Source organism: Oncorhynchus tshawytscha, linkage group LG02 (assembly GCF_018296145.1).
Source record: "Oncorhynchus tshawytscha isolate Ot180627B linkage group LG02, Otsh_v2.0, whole genome shotgun sequence".
In the NCBI taxonomy this organism is placed as follows: Eukaryota; Metazoa; Chordata; class Actinopteri; order Salmoniformes; family Salmonidae; genus Oncorhynchus; species Oncorhynchus tshawytscha.
The window spans coordinates 3,535,874-3,548,234 of NC_056430.1; the positions used below are offsets into that span (position 1 = coordinate 3,535,874).

The 12,361-nt window shown below is 46.4% G+C and overlaps 1 protein-coding gene and 1 long non-coding RNA gene across 6 annotated transcripts in view; both read right to left on the bottom strand.

Annotated features, from left to right (window-relative positions):
• Positions 1-554: 554 nt before the first annotated feature.
• LOC112239328 lies at positions 555-4,661 on the bottom strand. 4 transcript variants are annotated; one of them, XR_006084511.1, is made up of 4 exons: positions 4,209-4,661; positions 3,670-4,166; positions 3,015-3,547; positions 555-2,975 (listed from the first exon to the last, which is right to left on the bottom strand). It is a non-coding gene; the product is annotated as an uncharacterized LOC112239328 (long non-coding RNA). The 4 variants fall into 4 exon arrangements; XR_006084512.1 differs by having other exon boundaries at positions 3,015-3,176; positions 3,265-3,547; positions 3,670-4,661; XR_006084510.1 differs by having other exon boundaries at positions 3,015-3,465; positions 3,832-4,661.
• Positions 4,662-4,862: 201 nt separating this feature from the next.
• Positions 4,863-12,361, bottom strand: part of LOC112239327 (transcription cofactor vestigial-like protein 4) — a 77,066-nt gene continuing 69,567 nt past the window's right edge. For both annotated transcript variants that reach the window (XM_042329671.1, XM_042329666.1), the window contains 3 exons: positions 8,732-8,972; positions 7,566-7,650; positions 4,863-5,968 (listed from right to left, as the gene is read on the bottom strand). In XM_042329671.1, coding sequence (XP_042185605.1) covers positions 5,706-5,968; positions 7,566-7,650; positions 8,732-8,972 — 589 coding nt within the window. In that variant the 3' untranslated portion in view covers positions 4,863-5,705. The remainder of the gene's footprint in view (positions 5,969-7,565; positions 7,651-8,731; positions 8,973-12,361) is intronic.

Genomic DNA, 12,361 nt, shown 5'->3' on the forward strand with positions numbered 1-12,361 from the left:
TCTCAAGACATAAGACTTAACTGACCGGGGAATTTTTTACGAGGATTAAATTTCAGAAATTGTGGAAAAACTGAGTTTAAATATATTTGGCTAAGGTGTATGTAAACTTTTGACTTCAACGGTATATTCCCTGTATAGTGCACTACTTTTGAGAGAAGGGTGCTACTTAGGACACAGCTGTTGATTTAGAAGCACACAGCCAGTCTTCCTGTGATCTACCATTAAATAACATGACTAATACAGTAGTGTTCGGATCTCACAAACAAGATGGACGACAAAGATAGTCTCAAAAAAAAAATCACTGTCCCGAATGACCCCCCAATTCCCTATTTAGTGCACTACTTTTGTCCTCTGGTAGTGTACTATAAAGGGAAGAGACTGTCATTTGGGATATACCTTTTGTAGAGTATCTGCTGAGTAGCCTTGATTCAGCATTATACACATTATGCGTCATAATACACAAGTGGCTATCATCAACGCAGTGTTTATATTATTACTGTGTTCCTGCACTTTAACCTTTTAAAAGAACAACTCTAAAAACAAAAAAAAAGATCAACTTTTTAAAACATTTATTTTATACACAAACAAAAAAAAGGGGGAAAATTAAATAGCTACATGTCATTAAACAAATTGATCCTCAAAAAATACCTACAATTTTCTCTGTACAATCGTTACGCACAGCGTAATGATGGTCTCATAATTAACTATATATAAAAAGTTGTTTTTTTATTAAGTGATTTTCCTACAGCGTGTAGGGCATTGTGTTGCCATAGCAGAATGAGTGAGAGCCTCCAAATGTTTTTGAAAAATTCTGGTAGCTTTCCAAAAAAATAATAATTCCCAGGTCACCGGAAATGTGCGACCCTAGTGACGCGTTTTTATAACGAAATGACCTCTGGACACTACACCTCTTCCCTTTCTGTTCATGCACATTATAATTGATCATTCTTTTAAAGGACATTATCAACGTTTTAGTTCTCTCATAACATTTACCGAAAGTACAATGTGAAAATCAACCAGTCATCTTTGAAGAACTATACATTAGTTTTTGTTTAAATCTGAACTCAGATTAAAGTCAATAATAATAACATCAACTGACTAGCAGCTGGATCAGCTCTGAGAGAATATGGTTTAGTTTCAGCTGGATCCGGTCTCTGAGAAAATATGGTTTAGGTTCAGCTGGATCCGGTCTCTGAGAGAATATGGTTTAGTTTCAGCTGGATCCGGTCTCTGAGAGAATATGGTTTAGGTTCAGCTGGATCCGGTCTCTGAGAGAATATGGTTTAGGTTCAGCTGGATCCAGTCTCTGAGAGAATATGGTTTAGGTTCAGCTGGATCCGGTCTCTGAGAGAATATGGTTTAGGTTCAGCTGGATCCGGTCTCTGAGAGAATATGGTTTAGGTTCAGCTGGATCCAGTCTCTGAGAGAATATGGTTTAGGTTCAGCTGGATCCGGTCTCAGAGAGAATATGGTTTAGGTTCAGCTGGATCCGGTCTCTGAGAGAATATGGTTTAGGCTCCGTCCCTAATGACATCCCTAATCGTTATGCACTAAATGTGGCCAGACAAAGTGTGAAGCTTTACATTGGGAATAGGGTTCCATGTAGGACGTGTAGCCTTGGTGTAGTTACAGGAACTATAGATTTGACTTGGGATGATGGAATGTAAGGGCATATAAGAGCTGTATAGACAGTGCTTCATCAACCCTTAAGCTTTAACCATGTTCTGTCACCTTCACCACTAGATTTGCACCTTACGGTTACATCCCCCAAAATTCTCAGGTTTTCTATCAATTCTGGTTGTTTGGAAGATTTGTGGATTTTCCAACCAGGATTTTCCGGAAAAAAATCAAGGAATTTTCAGGGAATGTTTCCGGAATGTTGCAACACTAAATCACCACCTTTCTGTTACTAAGTTAGTAGCTATACTAATACTGATATGAATGCAACACCTGTCCTAGGTTCCCTATAGGAAGGAATGTCTGCTGCCTTGGTACAGGAGTTAGTAAAACAAGTTCGTTTCACAAGCTGCAGCTGCCTATCTACCCAGTGAGCAAAATAGTTTGAAAGACTTATTTTCAACATCTTGTGCTCATAAGATGCATTCCGCTACACACCCACAGTTGTTCATCAGAGAAGTAGAAACAACAACGACATGAAAAACACAACATTTAAAAAAAAACTAGTGGACAGAAAGAAAAAGAAGGTTCTGATAAAAGGTCGACTCTGGGTCGATCTCGCCGGCTGGTTTGTTGCGTTAATTCCATTTTCAGTCATGCAGAACAAAAAACGCAGTAGCATCCAGGGATTATCAATAACGCTATAGAACGATTACGGTAACGTTACAGAAAACATATTATTGTTATAGATTAGAATCTAAACTGATCATATAGAAGAGTACAGAAGGCCTGTCCGGAGGCTGTCCTCTGTGTCGCTAGCTGGTTGCTACCAGAGAGAACTGAAGAATACTACATATTAACATGGAGTCTAACTGGACCAGCAGTAAATGCAGCTACAACGGATGTTGTTATTGCAGAAAACAAATATATAAAACAAAAACAATGTAACTTGTAATAAGATTGAAATGTCTAATAAACATGAATAGATACCAGCTATTTAAAAACAAAATATCCACCTTATTCTGTAAGCACTACTTTTACTTGACCAATTAAACCAGAGAGCAAAATTCTACCTACCACACCACAGTGCCGCAGAGAGAAACATAATCTACCTACCACACCACAGTGCCGCAGAGAGAGACATAATCTACCTCTACCTACCACACCACAGTGCCGCAGAGAGACATAATCTACCTACCACACCACAGTGCCGCAGAGAGACATAATCTACCTCTACCTACCACACCACAGTGCTGCAGAGAGAAACATAATCTACCTACCACACCACAGTGCTGCAGAGAGAGACATAATCTACCTACCACACCACAGTGCTGCAGAGAGACATAATCTACCTCTACCTACCACACCACAGTGCCGCAGAGAGAAACATAATCTACCTACCACACCACAGTGCCGCAGAGAGACATAATCTACCTCTACCTACCACACCACAGTGCCGCAGAGAGACATAATCTACCTACCACACCACAGTGCCGCAGAGAGACATAATCTACCTCTACCTACCACACCACAGTGCTGCAGAGAGAAACATAATCTACCTACCACACCACAGTGCTGCAGAGAGAGACATAATCTACCTCTACCTACCACACCACAGTGCCGCAGAGAGACATAATCTACCTCTACCTACCACACCACAGTGCCGCAGAGAGACATAATCTACCTCTACCTACCACACCACAGTGCCGCAGAGAGACATAATCTACCTACCACACCACAGTGCCGCAGAGAGACATAATCTACCTCTACCTACCACACCACAGTGCTGCAGAGAGAAACATAATCTACCTACCACACCACAGTGCTGCAGAGAGAGACATAATCTACCTACCACACCACAGTGCCGCAGAGAGACATAATCTACCTCTACCTACCACACCACAGTGCCGCAGAGAGAAACATAATCTACCTACCACACCACAGTGCCGCAGAGAGACATAATCTACCTCTACCTACCACACCACAGTGCCGCAGAGAGACATAATCTACCTACCACACCACAGTGCCGCAGAGAGACATAATCTACTCTACCTACCACACCACAGTGCTGCAGAGAGAAACATAATCTACCTACCACACCACAGTGCTGCAGAGAGAGACATAATCTACCTCTACCTACCACACCACAGTGCCGCAGAGAGAAACATAATCTACCTACCACACCACAGTGCCGCAGAGAGAGACATAATCTACCTCTACCTACCACACCACAGTGCCGCAGAGAGAAACATAATCTACCTACCACACCAGTGTCGCAGAGAGAGACATAATCTACCTACCACACCACAGTGCTGCAGAGAGAGACATAATCTACCTACCACACCACAGTGTTGCAGAGAGAGGAGATGTACTCTACCTACCACACCACAGTGCTGCAGAGAGAGGAGATGTACTCTACCTACCACACCACAGTGCTGCAGAGAGAGACATAATCTACCTACCACACCACAGTGTTGCAGAGAGAGGAGATGTACTCTACCTACCACCTCACAGTGTCGCAGAGAGAGGAGATGTACTCTACCTACCACCTCACAGTGTCGCAGAGAGAGGAGATGTACTCTACCTACCACCTCACCGTGCCGCAGAGAGAGGACACATAATCTACCTACCACACCACCGTGCCGCAGAGAGAGGAGACATAATCTACCTACCACACCACAGTGCCGCAGAGAGAGACATAATCTACCTACCACACCACAGTGCCGCAGAGAGACATAATCTACCTCTACCCACCACACCACAGTGTCGCAGAGAGAGACATAATCTACCTACCACACCACAGTGCTGCAGAGAGAGACATAATCTACCTACCACACCACAGTGCTGCAGAGAGAGACATAATCTACCTACCACACCACAGTGCCGCAGAGAGAGGAGACATAATCTACCTACCACACCAACGTGCCGCAGAGAGAGAGACAGAAGAGCTATAAGGGGGTAGGGGAGAGGAAAGTAGGGGAGAGGAAAGGGGGAGAGGAAAGTAGGGGAGAGGAAAGGGGGAGAGGAAAGTAGGGGAGAAGAAAGGGGGAGAAGAAAAGGGGAGAGGAAAGTAGGGGTTGATGGGTGAGGGAGAGGAAAGTAGGGGTGGAGGGGTGAGGGAGAGGAAAGTAGGGGTGGAGGGGTGAGGGAGAGGAAAGTAGGGGTGGAGGGGTGAGGGAGAGGAAAGTAGGGGTGGAGGGGTGAGGGAGAGGAAAGTAGGGGTGAGGGAGAGGAAAGAAGGAGAGGAAAGTAGGGGTGAGGGAGAGGAAAGTAGGGGTGAGGGAGAGGAAAGTAGGGGTGAGGGAGAGGAAAGTAGGGGTGGAGGGGTGAGGGAGCAAACTAAAAGATGGGGGAAATAAAATGCATTTTCTTTTTTTTTAAAGGAGGTAACAGATTTGCATCAGAGTTCTCTTTGGTAACGAAGGCATGTGGTTGGTTGGGATGCGTCTCTATTTTGAATCCGTACATCTCATTGTTCACAGAAACAAACCGTTTCCCACTCAGCTTTTCTCTTCAAAATCTCAGCCGTCCAATAACACAAGCAGAAAGAAGTACGCAAAACCTACTTCTACATAAAAAGTCAATTCAAAACTAAATAAAGGACAAAAGTCAAAACGTAGAGAAAAGAAAATGCTTCCCTTTTACTCCATGGTTATATACATGGCTATATCCCTAGCTACAGGCACAGCTCTCTACGGGGTTACATCATGCAGGGTAGTCTTACACCAGGGAACAAGGCCAACCCTCTTCCTGGAAGGAGAGACATTGGACGCGCAGGGTTTTCCTCCAGCCCTGCTCTGAAACACACCTGTGGTCGTATTTGTTAGTGCACACTATAACTAAATATTTTGCAACACAAAATTAAAACAAGTTTGGTGACCTCATGAATATGACTGATTCTTCTACATCAGCTGTTCATCGGGACCTTGATTAGATGCATCAGGTGTTAGTTACAACAGGGCTGGAGCTAAATGAATACACCCTGCCTAGCCAGTAACTCTCCAGCAGGGCGGTTTTAACCTGTGGTGTTACAGTGATGAAGGGATGGGGCAGGGGGGCGGGTTTTAGCTGGCTCTAAGCCCCTCCCATCAGGACACAATGGATGGAGAGTGGCTGTGGTTGACCATGTGACTGTTGGGGGAGGAGTCAGGGGAGGAGGAGGAGGAGGAGGAGGAGGAGCTTCCTTTGGCTTTGATCTGCAGCCAGGTTTCTCCTAAGGCCTTGGTGAAATGGTCGTCCACAGAGCCGGTGATGGACACAGAGTTAGAGACGGGTTCCGGCTGCTTGTAGTTCCTCCCCAGGCTGCGACGGAAATGCTCCTCGATCACCGGGTCAACACACGCAGAGTTGGCTGGAAGAGAAAAGAAAGGACAGGGCTATAACTCTAACATCCAGACAGGAGGGGCTCTAACCCCAGACAGGCGGGGCTCTAACATCTAGACAGGCGGGGCTCTAACCCCAGACAGGCGGGGCTCTAACATCCAGACAGGCGGGGCTCTAACATCTAGACAGGCGGGGCTCTAACCCCAGACAGGCGGGGCTCTAACCCCAGACAGGCGGGGCTCTAACCCCAGACAGGCGGGGCTCTAACCCCAGACAGGCGGGGCTCTAACCCCAGACAGGCGGGGCTCTAACATCTAGACAGGTGGGGCTCTAACCCCAGACAGGCGGGGCTCTAACCCCAGACAGGCGGGGCTCTAACCCCAGACAGGCGGGGCTCTAACATCCAGACAGGCGGGGCTCTAACATCTAGACAGGCGGGGCTCTAACATCTAGACAGGCGGGGCTCTAACATCTAGACAGGCGGGGCTCTAACATCTAGACAGGCGGGGCTCTAACATCTAGACAGGCGGGGCTCTAACATCTAGACAGGCGGGGCTCTAACATCTAGACAGGCGGGGCTCTAACATCTAGACAGGCGGGGCTCTAACATCTAGACAGGCGGGGCTCTAACATCTAGACAGGCGGGGCTCTAACATCCAGACAGGCGGGGCTCTAACATCCAGACAGGTGGGGCTCTGACCCCAGACAGGCGGGGCTCTAACCCCAGACAGGCGGGGCTCTAACATCCAGACAGGCGGGGCTCTAACCCCAGACAGGCGGGGCTCTAACATCCAGACAGGCGGGGCTCTAACATCCAGACAGGCGGGGCTCTATCATCCAGACAGGCGGGGCTCTAACATCCAGACAGGCGGGGCTCTAACATCCAGACAGGCGGGGCTCTAACATCCAGACAGGCGGGGCTCTAACATCCAGACAGGCGGGGCTCTAACATCCAGACAGGCGGGGCTCTAACATCCAGACAGGCGGGGCTCTAACATCTAGACAGGCGGGGCTCTAACCCCAGACAGGCGGGGCTCTAACCCCAGACAGGCGGGGCTCTAACCCCAGACAGGCGGGGCTCTAACCCCAGACAGGCGGGGCTCTAACCCCAGACAGGCGGGGCTCTAACATCTAGACAGGCGGGGCTCTATCATCCAGACAGGCGGGGCTCTAACCCCAGACAGGCGGGGCTCTAACATCCAGACAGGCGGGGCTCTAACATCCAGACAGGCGGGGCTCTAACATCCAGACAGGCGGGGCTCTAACATCCAGACAGGCTCTAACATCCAGACAGGCGGGGCTCTAACATCCATCTAACTTCACTCTAATCCCAAACCAAATCTAGGACCCTTATGTGGTCCCAGTTGGAGTCTACAGGCAGCATAGGGCTCATCTGATGACTTGTGTCTGGAGGCTGGTTTACTGTAGCAGTATGGTATAATATATATGATGCTACTTACAGTTGCAGGCTGGTCTATTGTAGCAGTATGGTATAATATATATGATGCTACTTACAGTTGCAGGCTGGTCTACTGTAGCAGTATGGTATAATATATATGATGCTACTTACAGTTGCAGGCTGGTCTACTGTAGCAGTATGGTATAATATATATGATGCTACTTACAGTTGCAGGCTGGTCTATTGTAGTTGTTAGGCAGGTTACAGTTCCGGTTTTTGGCTGGAGCGCACGTTATCACTGATGGACGATTCTAAACAAACACAAAGAAATCAAACAAAACACGTTCAGGACTTAGCATGGGGTGTTGAAGACAACCTGGACTTAGCATGGGGTGTTGAAGACAACCTGGACTTAGCATGGGGTGTTGAAGACAACGTGGACTTAGCATGGGGTGTTGAAGACAACCTGGACTTAGCATGGGGTGTTGAAGACAACCTGGACTTAGCATGGGGTGTTGAAGACAACGTGGACTTAGCATGGGGTGTTGAAGACAACGTGGACTTAGCATGGGGTGTTGAAGACAACGTGGACTTAGCATGGGGTGTTGAAGACAACGTGGACTTAGCATGGGGTGTTGAAGACAACGTGCACTTAGCATGGGGTGTTGAAGACAACGTGCACTTAGCATGGGGTGTTGAAGACAACGTGGACTTAGCATGGGGTGTTGAAGACAACGTGGACTTAGCATGGGGTGTTGAAGACAACGTGGACTTAGCATGGGGTGTTGAAGACAACGTGGACTTAGCATGGGGTGTTGAAGACAACGTGGACTTAGCATGGGGTGTTGAAGACAACGTGGACTTAGCATGGGGTGTTGAAGACAACGTGGACTTAGCATGGGGTGTTGAAGACAACGTGGACTTAGCATGGGGTGTTGAAGACAACGTGGACTTAGCATGGGGTGTTGAAGACAACGTGCACTTAGCATGGGGTGTTGAAGACAACGTGGACTTAGCATGGGGTGTTGAAGACAACGTGGACTTAGCATGGGGTGTTGAAGACAACGTGGACTTAGCATGGGGTGTTGAAGACAACGTGGACTTAGCATGGGGTGTTGAAGACAACGTGGACTTAGCATGGGGTGTTGAAGACAACGTGGACTTAGCATGGGGTGTTGAAGACAACGTGGACTTAGCATGGGGTGTTGAAGACAACGTGGACTTAGCATGGGGTGTTGAAGACAACGTGGACTTAGCATGGGGTGTTGAAGACAACGTGGACTTGGCATGGGGTTTTGAAGACAACGTGGACTTGGCATGGGGTTTTGAAGACAACGTGTTACCTGCATATTCTTATGCCCTGAAAGTGTGTGTGTTCGTCTTGAGTCTAACCTGCTGGCGTTCCACAGGGCTGACGGTTGGTGAGATGACAAAGGTACGGGCGGCATCCATGTTGTTTTTGGTCAGGGCGAGAGGCTGGTCCATGGCCAGGCTGGGCATGTGGTGGTGGGGGCCATAAAGGTGGTGGTTGACATGGAGAACCATGGAGGGGGTGGCGGCTCGCTCCATGGGGCTGCGGCTACAGTCACGACGGTCCTTAGTACTACGGAAGTCGCCATTGGAAGGCTTGCCTCTGCAGAGAGAAGATGATAAAATATTTATTGTCCAATGTACACAGATGTCCTAAAGAAACTGGTCTTGTGATTCATTCCAAGACTGGAGAGAGGCGGTGGGGGGTAACAGACAGAGAAATCCATAACATCAAGACAGAAGACTGATTGATGTCTACTGTTGGAGCAGAGATCAGAAGCGTCAGATGAAACAGAGCATGAAACATCGTAAAGCAAGGACGAAAGGCATTTCACTGAACGTGACAAAAACTTAGCGGCTGGTTGTGTAGATGGATGAGAATTATTATTTTTTAAATCTATTTTTAGAATAAAGGCTTTAACGTAACAAAATGTGACTCGTTTCAGGAAACTAGGCGTATCATTACTTCACAGGAGTGACATTTGAACATTTAAAAAAACAATAATTACGAAAATACGTTTTTTTTGTTGTCAGAAATGCCTTCTGGAACATGTGAACCTTCATGTGCCTAACCTATTAGGGATAGGGGGCAGCATTTTCACTTTGGATGAATTGTGTGCCCATAGTGAACTGACTCCTACTCTGTCTCAGATGCTAATATATGCATATTATTATTACTATTGGATAGAAAACACCCTGAAGTTTCTAAAACTGTTTGAATTATGTCTGGGAGTATAACAGAACTCATAGGGCAGGCAAACTTCCAAGCAGGAAGTGGAAATTCTGGGGCTGGTTGATTTTCAACTCATCACCTATTCACATCCCAGTAAGATATGGATCTGTTCGCACTTCCTACGCCTTCCACTAGATTTTATTAACAAACTGGTACGCCATCTGTAAACGATCAGTATGTGGTCTACTGTACGCCATCAGTAAATGATCAGTATGTGGTCTACTGTACGCCATCTGTAAATGATCAGTATGTGGTCTACTGTGACGTCCGTCCGTAAATGATCAGCATGTGGTCTACTGTATGTGGTCTACCGTCCGTAAATGATCAGCATGTGGTCTACTGTACGATCCGTCCGTAAATGATCAGCATGTGGTCTACTGTACGCCGTCCGTAAATGATCAGCATGTGGTCTACTGTACGCCGCCCGTAAATGATCAGCATGTGGTCTACTGTACGCCGTCCGTAAATGATCAGCATGTGGTCTACTGTACGCCGTCCGTAAATGATCAGCATGTGGTCTACTGTACGCCGTCCGTAAATGGTCAGTATGTGGTCTACTGTACGCCGTCCGTAAATGATCAGTATGTGGTCTACTGTACGCCGCCCGTAAATGATCAGTATGTGGTCTACGCCGCCTGTAAATGTAGTATGTGGTCTACTGTACGCCGCCCGTAAATGATCAGTATGTGGTCTACTGTACGCCGTCCGTAAATGATCAGTATGTGGTCTACTGTACGCCGTCCGTAAATGATCAGTATGTGGTCTACTGTATCGCCGTCCGTAAATGATCAGTATGTGGTCTACTGTACGCCGTCCGTAAATGATCAGTATGTGGTCTACTGTACGCCGTCCGTAAATGATCAGTATGTGGGCTGACTGTACGCCGCCTGTAAATGATCAGTATGTGGTCTACTGTACGCCATCTGTAAATGATCAGTATGTGGTCTACTGTACGCCATCTGTAAATGATCAGTATGTGGTCTACTGTACGCCATCTGTAAATGATCAGTATGTGGTCTACTGTACGCCATCTGTAAATGATCAGTATGTGGTCTACTGTACGCCATCTGTAAATGATCAGTATGTGGTCTACTGTACGCCATCTGTAAATGATCAGTATGTGGTCTACTGTACGCCATCTGTAAATGATCAGTATGTGGTCTACTGTACGTCATCTGTAAATGATCAGTATGTGGTCTACTGTACGCCATCTGTAAATGATCAGTATGTGGTCTACTGTACGCCATCTGTAAATGATCAGTATGTGTAGGCAATCCTGTCTAATGCAGCTTTTTAGAAAGACATCACGTATTAAAACTGCTTCAGTGTTGCTCTCCACTTTCTGGAGGACCGAGTTTTGAAATCAGTGGAATTAGAGTCTGATAGCTGAAGAGCTGGAGCAAATTTTGGCATTTGATTGCTAATATGCAGATGGATTTGAAAAGAGAACACACAGAAATCTCTGGATTACATCTTCAAACTAAGTGCAACCATGGCATCCATGACAGTTACCTATGCTGCAGAGTATAAGTTCATTAGAGCTGCATCAGATGACCTGGCCTCCACAAGCATCCAACCTCAACCCAATTAAGGTGGTTTGGGATGAGTTGGACCGCAGTGTGAAGGAAAAGCAGCAAACAAGTGCTCAGCATATGTGGGAACTCCTTCAAGATTGTTGGTAAAGCATTCCAGGTGAAGCTGGTTGAGAATGCCAAGAGTGTGCAAAACTGTCAAGGCAAAAAGTGTCTACTTTAAAGAATCTAAAATATATTTTGATTCGTTTAACAGTTTTTTGGTTACTACATGATTCCATGTGTTATTTCATAGTTTTGATGTCTTCACTATTATTCTACAATGTAGAAAATAGTAAAAAAAATGAATAAAATCCTTCAATAAGTAGGTGTCCAAACTTTTGACTGGTACTGTATATTATCCACGTCCTTGTTCAGCCACAACTCTGAGAAACATAGAATATTACAGGTCCTGTAGATAGGATAGTCTGGAACAGAGCTCATCTAGTTTGTTCTCTAGTGACTCTACGCTCGCCAACAGAAGTGAGAGTAGAGGCGGTTAATTTGCTCGCCAACGTCGTCTCGTCAGGATGCCGCCTCGCCTGCCTCTTTCACCGTCGCTTCCTCTTTAGAGTCCCGGGGGATCAGGGCCTGGTCCGGGGTAAGCGGAACATCCAGAGATGCCGACTCGTTAAAGTAGAAATGTAGAAATCTTTCTTGATGTCAAGAAGTCTATTTTCAAGTCATAGAAAATGATGTCAGAGGACATTATGTACAACAAATAAAAGTTTCAGATCAGAAAATTATTGTGGTTAACAGTGTTGTTTTTACTGATTAGGTACATTTTCATTTATGTGATTGACGTGGAATTACTCTGGAGCCATATGTCTGTGTGTCTCTGTCTCTCTGTGTGTGCGTCTGTCTCTGTGTGTGTGTCTGTCTCTCTGTGTGTGTGTGTCTGTCTCTTTGTGTGTGTGTCTGTCTCTCTGTGTGTGTGTCTGTCTCTCTGTGTGTGTGTCTGTCTCTCTGTGTGTGTGTCTGTCTCTCTGTGTGTGTGTCTGTCTCTCTGTGTGTGTGTGTGTCTGTCTGCGTGTGTGTGTGTCTGTCTGTGTGTGTGTGTCTCTGTCTCTCTGTGTGTCTGTCTCTGTGTGTGTGTGTCTGTGTGTGTCTCTGTCTCTCTCTCTGTCTGTCTCTGTGTGTGTGTCTCTGTCTCTCTGTCTGTGTGTGTGTGTGTCTGTCTCTCTGTGT